Source organism: Arachis hypogaea, chromosome 3 (genome assembly GCF_003086295.3).
Source record: "Arachis hypogaea cultivar Tifrunner chromosome 3, arahy.Tifrunner.gnm2.J5K5, whole genome shotgun sequence".
Classification (NCBI taxonomy): Eukaryota; Viridiplantae; Streptophyta; class Magnoliopsida; order Fabales; family Fabaceae; genus Arachis; species Arachis hypogaea.
The window spans coordinates 32787609-32803247 of NC_092038.1; the positions used below are offsets into that span (position 1 = coordinate 32787609).

At 32.2% G+C, this 15639-nt stretch overlaps 1 protein-coding gene and 1 pseudogene across 2 annotated transcripts; one reads left to right on the plus strand and one right to left on the minus strand.

The window, feature by feature from the left end:
• Positions 1 to 1582: 1582 nt before the first annotated feature.
• LOC112790176 (uncharacterized) lies at positions 1583 to 4993 on the minus strand. 2 transcript variants are annotated; one of them, XR_011879721.1, is made up of 3 exons: positions 2801 to 4958; positions 2314 to 2726; positions 1583 to 2239 (listed from the first exon to the last, which is right to left on the minus strand). XR_011879721.1 is itself a non-coding variant. In XM_072232734.1 (3 exons), the coding sequence occupies exon 3, from the start codon at positions 2234 to 2236 to the stop codon at positions 1787 to 1789; it is 450 nt and encodes a 149-aa protein (XP_072088835.1). In that variant the 5' UTR covers positions 2237 to 2239; positions 2314 to 2726; positions 3655 to 4993; the 3' UTR covers positions 1583 to 1786. The 2 variants fall into 2 exon arrangements, 1 of the variants encoding a protein (XP_072088835.1); XM_072232734.1 differs by having other exon boundaries at positions 3655 to 4993.
• Positions 4994 to 7761: 2768 nt separating this feature from the next.
• On the plus strand, positions 7762 to 8782 carry LOC112790177 (probable caffeoyl-CoA O-methyltransferase At4g26220; annotated as a pseudogene).
• Positions 8783 to 15639: the final 6857 nt, after the last annotated feature.

Here is a 15639-nt window from a genome sequence, read left to right on the forward strand (position 1 = left end):
ACTTGCAACGAGAATTTATTATAACTTCTAAACCAACAATCTTCAGTTCTTCATCCGACCTTATCTCAACTAACACTTGATGATACCTAGTGTTATGCCAACAGCAATTTCGAGTATTTCACAGGAAGAAGAGTGGCAAAAACCTTTCGTACACTATCTACAAACAGGACAAATACCTGACGATGTTCAAAATAAGAGAAAGTTCAAAAGAAGAGCGAGTTTCTACACACTACTCAGCTCCGAATTATACAAGCGAGGTTTCACAAGACCTCTTCTAAAATGCATGGATACAATGGATGCCAAGTTAGCTATGGACGAGGTACACGAAGGCGTCTATGGAACGCATATAAGAGGACAAAGTTTAGCTTCCAAGATCCTCCGAGCAGGCTATTACTGGCCAACTTTGCAACAAGATTGCATGCATAAAGTTCAACATTGTGACCACTACCAACGTCATGCACTAATCATCCATAACCTAGCCGAGCAGTTGCATTCATCAGAGGTAAGCTGGCCGTTCAATAAGTGGGGGATGGACATCCTCGAACCTTTCCCACCAGCACCAAGGCAGGTTAAATTTTTAATTGTTTCTATTGACTATTTTACAAAATGGATAGAGGCAATACCATTGGCAAAAATAACTTCTGAAAAAATGATATCTTTTGTACGGAGAAACATACTCTGCAGATTTGGTATCCCTCAGTCCATTATAACTGATAATGGTAGACAATTTATAGATAAAAAATTCACAACTTTCTTACAAAATTTCAAAATAATTCAATAGTTCTCATCTGTAGAACACCCACAAACTAACGGTCTAGTTGAGGCTGCCAATAAGATTATCCTACAAGGGCTCAGGAAGAAGCTTGAAGATTCCAAAGGAGAATAGGCCGAGCTCATCACAAAAGTATTATGGAGCTATAATACAACAGAGCAATCCTCAACGAAGGAAACCCCTTTCAGGCTGGTGTACGAATGTGTTGCCATGCTACCTGTCGAAATCTCCTTACAATCTCCCAGAATTGCAAGTGTCAATGAAGACAAGAACATTCAAAAACAGAAGAACCGAGCTTGACCTCGTCGAAGAAAATCGAAACAAGTCAACACTTCAACAGCTCATAACAAAACAAGCTATAGCTTGGAAGTACAACAAGAAACTCAAGCCAAGAACATTCTTATAGGGCAACCTCGTTCTCAGGAAAATAGAAGACGTACGAAAGCCACCAGGACACGACAAGCCAAGCGCCAATTGGGAAGGCCCATTCCGAATTTGCAAAGTCATCAGCAAAGGAGCATACAAGATACAAACATTTGATGGCACAATACTACCAAATAATTGGAATATTTCTTCTTTAAAACTGTATTATAGTTAGTCTATAAGTCGAACATGGTGATGCACTCTTTTTCCTACTACCAGATTTTATCTTTAAGTTGGATTTTGTTAGAGAGGTTTTAATGAGGCACACCACCCTGCACCCTTACAATTACTAAATTCATAATACAATAACTGTCAGTTACTTCATATATCTATTTTTTATCCTACTTGGTCGAATAATTTAAACAAAATACAACTAAACTCATGCGATGAGTATTCAAAAATATTTTCAAGTCAGAAAACCACACAACTTACTAAACACGCATCAACATTCAACCAAATTATACAAGTACCAAATGTTTTTCGACTAAGTAAGCCAGCAAACAACATCAAAACACTTTTTGACTATAAGCCAGAAGTTTCACAATCATACGAAAGATAAACAATGTACAACTACTAATTTATCACATAAGTTCACGGGACATCTGGGTTCTCACCCTCCCCTTCAATACCATCTTCATCATCCTCAACTAACTCCTTGCCAACAACAACTTTACACGGATCCATTGCAGACAAATCAGCAGCAGGCGCCAAAAGTTTCGCTTGCTCAACAGCCGTCTTAAATCCAACAGTGAACATCTCGTGGTCGTGGTCTTCTTTGTCAGTCTCGAGCTTTTTCTTCTCAGCAACTAGCACAGCTAGCCTAGCCTCCAAAGCGGTTTTTTCTTCATCAAACTTCTTTCTGACATCCTCGGCAGTAGTTAGCTTCTCTTGCAAAGAGTCCACCAAATCCAAAGCAGTGTGAAGTTTGTTACCTTTATCCAAATTATCCTGCATGAGCTGGTCCATAGCAGCTTTGTCAAACAAGTCTCTGGCATGTTTTAACTCCTGAGTTCGGCCTATAGACATCAGCCGAGCTCCCATCACCTGAAACAACAAACAATCAAATTAAACCAGCACAAACTAACATTGCAAAGGAAAGACGAACAAAAATATCATACTTAAAGATATTGACAAACGCCAATGTCATCAACGTCCTAAACCACTCTGATATCGGCAGGACTTTGACAATATTCATCGGCAACCATCGACAGAGGAAAATGCTCGCTCCATAGTGAGGTGAGATCCTTATCTCCCTTATAACCATGTAGTGCCTTTTAATTTTTGGTAAACCTCTTTACCTTATCCAAGTCAACCTCCTTCCTGCCAAATTTGTCACCAGCCAAATTCACCACCTTTTCTTTCTTGCCATCTCCCTTCTTTCGCTTATAATTTACTTTCCTAGTAAGAGAGGGCTGATTAACCTCAGCTCCTTTCTCAGCCTTCGCATTACTACTAGACCCTTCTTTATCCAAGTTCTTCGCTCGGAAGATTACCCTCAAATTGCTCAATGTCACTTTCGGAGCCTTCTCAACTGCAAAAATACCAATACAAGAGAAACATCAAAAACCATAAAATAAACCAGACAAGTCCAAACAAAATTTTTACCTATGTACTCTGAAACAGCATCTTTATCAGACTCCCACTCAAGAAGTTCCATAACAGACAACAAACTAGAAGAGGAAACATTGTTAACTAAAAATTCCACCATCATCTCGTTTCTATATTCCATCTCATCCATCCTCAATATCTGCCTAGGTGTAGGACACCAGAATAAAGGAAACTTCTCCAGCAAACAGTCATCAACATTGGCTTAAACCCCTTATAAGACGACTTATACAAACTAAAGATGGCTCGACCAGGAGCACTCGCCAAGTTCAACCATCCACCCCTTTTCACACCTTTACACTGGAAGAAGCAAAAAATACCTCCAGCAATGGTTTGGATTCAAGGTACTCCATTAACACCTCAAACGCCCTAACAAAATCCCATGAATTTGGGTGCAATTGAGAAGGCGCACACTTAAGCTGCATTAACACTCTATGTTCAAACTCAATAAACGGAAATCTAACACCATGGTCTACAAAAATGCAATTGTACATGAAGAAAAACTCAAACCCTTCACCACGGTGGTATACACAGTCATCAGCATTACAAGGCAAAAATTTAATATTAATACCCCCACCCTCCCTAACCCACAAAGACGCTAAGCCTAACCGAGACACGCTCTGCTCATCATCGTACACAGAAGACCATCCCCTCACCGATTCCGCTACCCATGCAAAAGGAATCATTAGGATCCCAGACCCACACATCTTCAACAATTTTATCTTTTTCATCAGTAATTTCCTTTTTACCCCGACCCCTAACATTCCTCCCTATCACAACCTTCTTCCCTTTCTCTATCCCAAAAGACACAATAAACGAATAAAATGAAAAGAAACTAAACGAGAATAACTAACCTTTCTTGCTCATCTTCACCAAATACACAAAAAATATATGACCCAAAACAAATAATCAAGAGTCCAGCAAAAACCACCCATCGAAGGTAAACAGTTTTGTGACAAAAATGGACAGTAAAATTTTGATTTGATCCAAAATTTGCTCCCAACGAAGTGTATAGATAGAATTCGTGCACACCCAGTGTCCATGCCGTTAGATCCTCCAAATAATCTTTCGAGGAGACATAATGAAGACAAGAGATTTACTGTTAAGTCCGCTTATAAGGCCCTGAGTTCCCTCCAGCAAGTAGCAACAATGTATGGATGAAGATTTGGAAATGGAGAGGCACACAACGAATTAAAACTTTCATGTGGCAAGCCAACCATGACAAACTCTTAACTAACATATGCAGACACAAGTGGTTTGGAGTTTCTCTTTTCTGGCATAATTTTCAGAGTATGGTGGAAAGCACAGTCCTTATGATAAGAGATTATGAGGAAGAAATGAATATTCGGAGGAAGCTTATCCACCTACAAAAAATTAATGTCGTCACCTCTTCTAATTTGAAGGATTAGATTGAATCACCCGTATAATCTCTGTATTTATCCAAAAAGAGGTGGATTATCACTTTTTGTTACTTGTTAGAAATTGTGGACTTGGAGAAATATAGAGATTTTTCAAGAATCGTTTAAGCGCCCCAATGTAGTGGTTTCTATTATTCATGATTATGTTGACACTGTTCATGAGGTTTTTGATAAAAAGAAGATTGGACCAGCCTACCCAATTAGGATAGAAACCAATATTAAATGGCTGACTCCTATGGAGAATTGGATCAAAGTAAATACAGACGGAGTAGCAAAAATTAGAATGAACAAAGCGGGATGTGATGGTTTACTGCAAAACAAAGATGCAAATAGGTGATGTGTTTTTCAAAATAGCTGGAAAAATGGTTATCTTTCTTAGTGGAGCTCTGGAGAGTCAGTTTTGGACTGGAGATATCCTAGTCTATGGAGTTCAAGAATGTGTGATTAGAGTGAGATTTAAAGCAGTAATAGAAAGTATATCAAAGACCAAACAGAGAAGAGGAGTGGAATCGATCTTGTATTACAGAATCCATAATTTTATCTCGAGAGATTGGCAAATACGCTTCTCACATGCCTACCAACTCTTGTGTTGATTGGCTAGCAAACTATGATATAGAATAGAGCTAAGACTTAATCATATGGAATTCATCTCAAATTGATCTGAATCTATCATTACTTGATGATGCTATGAGGGTCTCTAAACCTAGACTCTTATTGTGCGGTTAGGTTTTGTTTTAGACTTTTAGCCCCTTTGTAAACAAAAAAAAATATTCATAATTTGACTCCTCAAAAAGACATATCTATTTATTAATTTGTGGAAACAACTAACATTTTAAAAAAAATATATAAAAGTATATATACAAATATATATGTACCTCTATTGAAAAATTGTCAACCATTAAGAGAATTAAATTTTCCCTTATCAACCATTCAAACCTCACACATGTCACTTTTACATTGGTTGCTTCAAGTCTACCTTAGCCATCAAACCAAATCATTTATCACAAGTCACATGCCACCTATTTAAAATACCCTTATATTTAGGGGTGTTCAAATCCAAACTAATTTAAATTAAACCGCTCATTCAATCTAATTCAAATCGAAAACCAATTAAAACCGCACTAATTCGAATTTGATTGGATTTTATTTTTTACAAACCACTGAATCGGATCGGATTTCGGATCTACTTTTTACAACCGATCCAATCTAATCTAAACCGCACAATGTGTTATAATATTATTATTTTATTATTATGTTTACAATTATACTTATAACATATTCAATTTGTTATACATTTTTATATTTTTCATTTATTATTATTATTTAATAGATGTTTTATGTTCAAAATGTGATTTATTTATTTATTTATTTTAACTAACTTATAATTTTATTTCTATTGTTATGTTATCGTTGGTTTTTAAAGATATTGTTAAGACTTGTTATGTCATTGTTGGCTATTTAAAATTTGATGTTGAGACTTATTATATATATTTAATTTTTTTAATTTACAAAACCGCAAATCCAATCCAATACAAACCGCTCGAAATTGGACTGGATTTTTTTAAAAAAAAATTATCCAATCCAAACCGCATTACAAGTAAACATAATGTTCGGATCAGATAAATTTTTGACTCAAAACCGATCCAAACCGCACTGCGAATACCCCTACTTATATTAAGAGTTAGGAATCACCTTTGTTACTATTAAATATTAATTAAAGATACCACATATGCATACCATATCCCTCCCCACAATATAATTAATTACAAAAATACCATTCGAACATCAAAATCAACTACTAAATTAATTCATATGTATTAATATATAAATATATATAAAATTTAATTTTTTAATAAATATTTTATTTTTTAATTCATATCTATTATATATTATTAATTTTACAACCAAAATATACCACACATCACTCTCTCATTGCAATTAATTTTTTTTTTTAAATTAAAGAATGTTTTCCTCATTTCTCTTCCATTCTCTATCTCTCTTATTCCTTCACTTATTCTATCTCTCTTATATACCATTATCAATAATTAATTTATAAATTTGACAATCAAAATATATAACAAAATATTTTTTTACAATTAAAATTAAAATATATCTATATTTTATTACTATTGAAGAAGTAAAATATATTATATGACACTCTTTTATTAAAATTAAAATAAGATATTTTTTTCAAAGTTAATAAATTCTCTTCTTCGATCTTCTTATCTTTCTCTGTCTCCTTCTCTATTTCTCTCTATCCTTCCCACTCTATATATAACTTATAATTTATATTTTATATTATTAATTTGCCAAATTAAAATGTATTACGAGATATTCTTTCGTTACAATTAAAATAATTTTTTTTCATCCAAAATTAACAAACTTTCTCTCTCCTTCTTGGTCTTCCTTATTTTTTTTCTTTTTTAATTTTTCTCTCGTTCTCTATTACTCTTTACCTTTCTGTTCTAAGAAAATAAAATTAATAAAATAATATAATTTAAATAAATTCATAAAATTATAATGAATCTATTAAATTTATAATTAAATATGATTAAAAATAATTCTCTAATAATATTCAAATGAAAATATATTATTATTATTATATGCATATTTTTTTAGTTTTTTTATTTTGTTTTAAATTTTCATCGCTTATCTTTCTAATTTATATATTCACTTATTTTCTTTAAAATGTTTATTACATATAATTTGGAGAGAATACTAATACTGTGATTAATAATTAGCATCAAGATTCAATTCTTTCAAAAAAAAATAATTTTAAATTAATTTTATAATATCAATATAAAATTTTATACTAATATCTAATTATATTTTTATATATATAGAGGAAGAAACTACTATTTTCAAATAACAAGTATATATAAATTAATTATTTTTATTTGTGCAATAGACTTAATGCTTAATTAAATATAAAAATATATACATTAAATTCTTTTAAATTGTAGATAATGAATGTTAAAATTAATTAAACTCTTTAATATAAAAATAATAATAAAAAGTTTATTATTTAAATTTTTTATCTACAAAGACGCTGGTCTTTTTAATGGATAAAGACTTTTGTCTTATACGAATTTTTTATAAAAATAATTTAATTCTCTAAATCTTTTGTATCATAATATATAATATAAAACAAAGTCAACGGAATTTTAAAAAATTTATATTCTCGTAACAACATTACGGACAAAAATACTAGTTTTACACTAACTATTAAATTTGGTAGCTGATTTTAATCTATTCTTAGCATGGTTGAATTAATTATTCTATGCTGATGCTGCATTTAATTCATTTTCCATTTGAAGCAACGCAACGACTATGTAATATGGTCCTAGAAGAAAATGGCGTTTGCAAGATCCACCATATTGTACACAATTTCTGAGCAGTGAGAACGTGGTAGACTGATAGTTGTTGAATTGAATATCAGCACAAGAATGGACGTTATGACCGGGGCAACTCGCAACACTATAAATTACACTATGGTTTATCGAGAGAAATATAGAAATAATGGGGAACTTTCCAAACGATAGAATGATCCGTAACCCAGTTATACTACAGAGCCACAACTTGACCGGTAGTAGTGTTTTTGGATGTTCAACACTTCTATTTCCCTCCACTTAGCTTGTATTAATTTATTAATAATGTCATGGCAGTATATACTGGAGACGAGCGTTTTTCCACGAGAAGCAGAGGCTCTCAAAGAAATAAGGAATGCCACTGCAAACCACCCTATGTAACTAACTATTCTTTCTAACCACTACTAATTTAATTTGCATTATCCTAACCTAAATTAACCTAACCATGCGGTTATTAATCAATTCAGGGGGTTGATGAAAGCGGCACCAGATGCCAGTCAGCTAATGGCGTAACTGTTGAAGGTGTTGAATTAATGCCAAAAAAGACAATTGAAATTGGAGTGTTCACTGGATACTCTCATCTCCACACGGCGCTTACGATTCCTCAAGATGGAAAAATTATAGGGCTGGATCCAGACAGAGAAGCTTATGAAATAGGACTCCCATCATTAAGAATGCTGGCGTCGAACACAAGATCGACTTTATAGACTCTCCGGCATTACCGATTCTTGATGAACTCTTGCAAGATGAGTGCAACGAGGGCAGTTTTGACTTTGCGTTTGTTGACGCTGATAAAAGCAATTATTGGAACTACCATGAGCGCCTTCTAAAACTGATTAGGATTGGAGGGATGATAATATACGATAACACGCTGTGGGGTGGAACCGTTGCATGGAAGGAAGAAGATGTTCCAGCAGAGGGAAGCCGTACTCAGTTTCAACAAAGCAATGTCACAAGATTCTCGCATTGAAATTGCTCTTGCTTCTGTTGGTGATAGCTTCACTATCTGCAGGAGGCGTATTTAAGCAATCATCTGCTGTTTTTGTTTCACAGGTCCAACTACACTTTATTTTTACTTATGGCCTATTCTGTTTTTAATTTGGCCTTTCATTCTCCTGAACGCTATCTTAGCCTATAATTTATATTCGGGCCTCCGTCAAATAAAATAAAAATTGCATCGTCACAGGTTATATAAACTACTTTGCCTTATTTTGTACCGATGGCCTATTTGTTGGCCTTAGATAGCCACATCTCCAAGTTCGATTCCCAGCTGTAGCTGGATGTGATAGAACGTGAATTGTGCGTGTGAGTGTGGTGTGCGTGAGTGGGTAATGCCTAAGATTTGAATGTGGTGTGTGTGAGTGTGGTGTGCGTGAGTGGATAATGCCTAAGATTCGGACTGTCCAATTCATCGACCAAAAAAAAATCCGAAGAACAAAGCGTCTCTGCAGCCTCAGCCATGGAGCGCATCAGAAGAGGTCTGGCGAAGACGATGATTGGGGTTCTTTGGCCACAGACGATGAATTGGGTTGGATGGGGTCTGTGTGGGGATGGATCTTTGTCCAGGTCGGGTACTGTTTGGGTGTTTTGGTCCGATTCATTGGGCTTCGCTCTAACTGGGTTGGATCCTGACAAAAATAAAAACTATTTCGCCTACTGGAGTATATATATATATCATTAACTAAAATTGTGGATTTAGTTTTGCTTCATGTTATTCATGTATGATATAAGTAAGAGATTGAGCCTGTAATCTCTGATTAATGAAATTTATTGATAGAAAACAAAAATTGAAAATGAACCTTTAAATTGATTTAGTTCCCGTTAAAGAGAAAAAAAAAAGAAAAGAAAAAAAAAGAGACTTTGTAACCCTTTCTATTATTTTCGTAATTTCATTGAAGCTAGCAGCCTAGAAGTTATACTCCATTGGAAAAACTGAAATAAATTATATAAAAAAAATTACATGTACATTTAAAAGTAATAATAAGTGTTTATCTATTAATTGGACATTTATTAAATTTAAAGTTGGAGCACAGAATTTTAAGCAGTAATCATAAAACATGCATGTCCAAACGAAACATCTACCTTTTTACATGTGCAAAATTATCATTGTAAATGTGAAGTGTTTGAATTATCTCAACAATTATTTTCTTCTTGTTTTTTTTTTCATAGCCAGATTCTTGGTTCATAATAATTTATATAAGTAAAGGCTTTGTTGGTTTGCGGTGGGACCAAACTTTGAAGCTTCAATAATGAATATCAGCAGGAAAAACATTTTAAAATCTTATCCATACCCTGCTTTCAAATCTCTACAGTGCAGAGTATACCAAAAAAAAAAAAAAAAAAAAAATCTCTACAGTGCAGCCATCTTATCAGAGATTATTTCTTTTAGAAATAAATAAATATATTAAAAAAAAGGTATTATTATACATTGAGGCTAAGGTAGATTTATAGGAGATGGAAAGGGGGGAATGCATGTGTTGTTGATTAGTTATTATATATAGCATAAATTGGATCCTAGTTGTATGCCTAAGAATGAAGGCGAGGAGAGGAGCAGGGACTGTATGGTCCCTCAAAGGGGCCGGGCCGGGCTACCCAATCAATCACATGGTTCCTGATGAAGTGAATCCTAATAACCCTGCCAACGCACACAAGATCTTAGTTTAAGAGTGAAATTTCTTCAAGACAAAAAAAAAAAAAAAAGAGTGAAATTCCTTGTTTTATAACAGGTGAATTTGGATTTGAGATTTGGCTAAGACCAATAGTGAATGAAAATCCTTAATATTATGTGTTTGAGAGTGTAGTACACGTGAATATTGCGATGTTATAATGCGGGATTGTCGAATACAACCTAACCAAAAAACAAATTCCTGCTAACTATATATTGTAAATGTATATGAAAATAAAGATAATAGGAAATTGGTGGCATATGTGTATGTGTGTGGAGGAGAAAACAAGCTATTAAGCATCTCATGTATGTCCACCCTTGTGATGAGGGGTCAGAGGGGAACATGTCCATACTCAACTTGCATTCAGATACTAAAGTTTGTTGTGCAAATGATGCAAAACTAGCTAGCTAGGCAGCCCGTCTTATAACTATTTTATATATATATTATTAGTAGCTAGCTATCACACAAATATAGATAGATAGATTGAGTTGCCTATATGTAAAGTTAGTGAAGAGGATGAGAATATTCCAAACCTGTGGACAAAAGGCCACCCCTACATGTTGTGCGTGTGTGTATACATCTTTGATGGCAGCGATTTTGTGTTTCTTTTTGCACATATATATATAGAGACAGCTATGATGGCGAGGGTCCGGATGGTTATTCATTATACATATCATGATCATGGGTTGTTTCTTGGTGCTTATGTTAGTTGTTGATGACCCTAATCATCCATCTATCTATCTATCTATCCCGTGTATTATCCTCAAATCAAAGGTCGTCTTTTCTGCTTAGCTTCATTATAATCGCATATATGTTATTCCTTGTTTCATCACGTAGCCAAGACACAAAGTTATTATTGGCAAAAATAAAAATTAGGAGGCTCGTCTCATGGAAGGGGAGTAGGGGACAAGGAAAGTGACTAAAACAAATATTCAAACGATTAGGTTGGTTGCCCAAAAGGGTAGCCATGTGATGGCTATGACGGTGCAAAATCATGCTGTCTATAGACACTTCCATTCACCCTATACCTTTAATTTCATTTCCTCATGTTTCCTGTATATATATATGGGAATTAACTGGATCATTTTTCCGTTGGTTTTAACCAAGAAACTTTTTCTATCGACTAATATATACATATATATATATATATATATATATATATATATATAAGTCACAGTTTTGTTTAAAATACTATTATTAGTGTTTTTCAGAAAAAAATAAAACATCTTGTAGTGATTGCAATGAGGTGAGGGGATACAGACAATTGTTTACATTGTTTGGGTTTCTACTAGATTGTGGATAGGGATGACAACAGCAAAAAAAAAAAAAAAAAAAAAAAAAAAATTCTATCTCCGAGACGCAGGCTAAATGAAGACCTATGAAAGATTTATGAAGACGGGTAGTCGGTCTTGCAAATAAATAAGGACCAACGAAAACGTAGGTATTCCGTATCACAAAAATCTGTTAAAAAATATTATTTTTATAATGAATATATTATATAAATTTTTAATATATATATATTAAATTATGTTGAATTGTGTTAGATTGTATTAAATTATGTTAATTTGTGCTAAATTGAATTGAATTATGTTATTTTTTTGTGTTAATGTTTTTATTTTTTTAAAATATTATTCATCAATACCCAAAAAAATTAAACGGAGACTCATAATAAGAAAGAAACAAAAATATGTTGTTAAAATATGATAAAAATAGATAAATACAATAGAAATTTATATATGAGAATATAAAGGAGTTGTATTTTGGTGATATTTTTACAGTATAATATTTGATAATTTATGAGAATAGATTTTTCATTACACAAATATGATACACAAGAACGTAAGAGTTAGGATAATATAAACTTGTAAACTCGATGTGTGTTGAATTTTTTTTTTATGGTCTATTTATAGATGAAGATTTTGAATTAAATAATAATAGGATATTATTTACATTATCTACTTACTAATTAGTGAAAGTGAAAACACACTATGAAAACACTATGAAAACCCACGTCTTATTAATTGATAATATTTTTATATTCCATTAAGTATGATAACGCTCCATATCTCATAATATGACATTCATAATAATAATCATTTTATAATACTCCTCCTTAGATGTCATTAAAAATATGTCTTATTAAAAATTTTGTTAAAAAAAATCATACGGAATAAAAATTCAACTAAGAAAAAAAAATACAATATTCTTTATAATAAGAACTGTCTCATTTAAAAACCTAATAAAAAAATTTAATGAGATAAAAAATAACCATTTTATAATACTCCTCCTTAGATGTCACTAGAAATATGTCTCGTTAAAAATTTTGTTAAAAAAAATCATACGGAATAAAAATTTGACTAAGAAAAAAAATACAATATCCTTTATAATGAAAACTGCCTCATTCAAAAACCTAATAAAAAAATCTAATGAGATAAAAATCTGATCATAAAGAAAAAGAGTACAGTCTCTCCTCTCTTAGTAACATTAAATAAGATATTGAAAGCAACACATTCCAATTCTAGCTATGTACCTGATTTTCAAAGGAAGATTTAGAAAGTGATTTATTGGTAAATAAGTATGCCAAGTTATCATTTGAACGTTAATTGTTCCTTAATTTTGAAGATCATGTGTGAAAAGAACTTGGGATAAATGTTTTTTGTTCAATCATATTTGATGTATCAACTTTTAAGTTGAGCAATACACATCGTATTATCTTCATACAACGTTGTAGAAGCTATTTTCTTGTCAAACAACACACATGATAATTGAATATATCTAATTAAACTCTTGAGTTAAAGATATTCACGACTTGCCTCATGTATTGTAAGTATTTTAGCATGATTGGAAGATATTGCAACTATAACTTGTTTCGTAGATCTTTAAGATATAGTTGTGTCACTAAATGTAAATAAGTATCCAGTTTAGAATTTACCTTTATAGGGATTAGATAAATAATTTACACCTACATAGCCAACTAATTGTGACTTGGATCCACAAGAATAAAATAATCTCATATCAGTCGTTCTATGAAGATATTAAAACATATTTTTTATTTCATTACAATGTCTTATAGTTAAAGAGAAAATGTATCTTGTTAATAAGTTTACAACAAATGCTATAACGGGACGTATATTATTAGCAAGATATATTAATACCCCTACGACACTAAGATATGATAACTAAAGATTAAGTGTTTTTTTCATTTTCTTCTTTTATTCGAAATGGATCCTTCTTCACATCTAGTGATCTAATGATCATTGGAGGCCAAGACAAAACCTAATTTTTTTTTAAAATCTATCATCTCAAGCTCTTTTTCCAGAGCATTTATGATTATTAGGATCTCATTAAGAGAATCAATAATATTTAAATCATCAACATATACAACAATTATAATGAATCCATATGCATTTTTTTAGATAAATACATGGATAAATATCATTATTTTTTAATTCTTTTTCATCAAATACTCTGTAGGACGGTCATACTACATTCATCTAGGTTGTTTTAAACTATATAAAGATATTTATAATCTAATTGAATATATCATCCTCAAAAATTCTCTTTAGATGATTGATATCTTTAGTCTTTTAGGGACTCTCATATAAATATGATATCATATAGATACAATGTGATCCATCTATTAGATACATATTTAACTTATGATATGCAGATAAGCTAATCAAATATCTTAAGGTAATTGGGAGATTCGTTCTCATAAGTAAGAGTCTAGCAATCAATTAGAGACGTTTAATAAGTAATTCTGCTAGCTCATTATTTTATGTATGAACATGAGCTACTACATGTTCAGCACTAATACCAATAGTCATATAATAAGCATTATAGGATTTGGAAGTATCAAGGTGAATTGTTTTGATTGAATTTTTTGAAAATCGTGCCTCTAATTAATTTGTACAAGTAGTCTCGCAAACGCCAAGTTGTAAGATGATAATAAGTACACATGAGACCATCTTAAATATGCATCTATTAAGATCATAAAGTATCTAAAAGATCCATTAAAGAATGAATTGGTCCACCTATATCACCTTGAATATACTCAAAGAATTCAGAAGATTCAAATCTAATATTTGCTACTGACAGTCTTATAATCAGTTTTTTCTGAGAATACGAAGCACAACATAACTCGATGAATTGGAGAATCTTATAGTTCTTCAATAAATGCCCTTATGAATTTTCAATAATCATTCGCATCATTGTTGCTCTAGAATGATCTAATTGGTCATGCCAAATGATGAATTCATTTAGACTAATAAATTTTTAATTTACTATAACATGCAATTTAATTGCACTAATATAAATATAAAATATATAAGAAAAAAAGTATAAACAATTTTTTTAATATGACTTTTTTATTTCAGTCACAACTTATAATATATAAGGACTCTTTGTTTCTCATTTATTATCTCAATATGATATCTATTCTGCTATCTTTATAACTTAACAAGTTTTTTTATGACTTTATAAATAATAACATATTATTTATAATGAGATTTAATTTGTTCCTCTAAAAAATAAAGGGGCCTGCTACACATACAAGTAAAAAGGCCATACAAGTTTTACAAGTTATCAGCCCAAACTTCATTAACACGCGCAATAACTCATTTTGAATGGAGCGTAACTACACGCGTCCCACTCAAACGGTTCCTCTTCGTCTTCTTCTTCTTCTTCTTCTTCTCTTCTTTTTCTTCTTCGTCTTCGTCTTTTTCTTCTTCCTCTTCCTCTTCCTCTTCCTCTTCCTCTTCTTCTTCTTCTTCTTCTTCTTCTTCTTCTTCTTCGTTTTTTTTCGATTTTCATGGTTTTTGAAATTCTTCTTCTTCTTCTTGCTGCACGTTCTTCTTCCTCTTACTCTTCTTCTTCTCTTTTTCTTTCGTTTCTGCACGTTCTTCTTCCTCGTTTTCCTCTTCTTCTTCTTCATTTACGTCTTTTCTATCTATTTTTTCGTTTTTTTTTTTCGATTTTTCATGGTAAAATCATTTTTGAAGAAGAAGAAGAAGCAGCAGAAGATGAGGAGGAGAAAGAGAAAGAGTTCTGAATTATGCATAAGATGTACTTCAACGAATTTTGGGTGTATTTTCTTAAATCCTTTGGGTGTATTTTCTGTAACCCTTTGGGTGTATTCCTATAATCGTTTGGGTGAATTCTTGTAACCGTTTGGGTGTATTTTCTGTAATCCTTTGGGTGTATTTCTGTAATCATTTGGGTGTATTTGAGTGATATCTGACTGATATCTATGGGTGTATCTGACTCATATCTATTGGTGTATTTTTCATTTCAGAAAAAATGGCAGGCATTACAGAAATACACCCAAACGATTACATAAAATACACCCAAGAGATTACAGAAATACACCTAAACGGTTGCAGGAATTC

Coding starts and splice junctions, on each gene's coding strand:
- LOC112790176 (XM_072232734.1), bottom strand. CDS start 2,236: ATGGGAGCTCGGCTGATGTCTATAGGCCGAACTCAGGAGTTAAAACAT.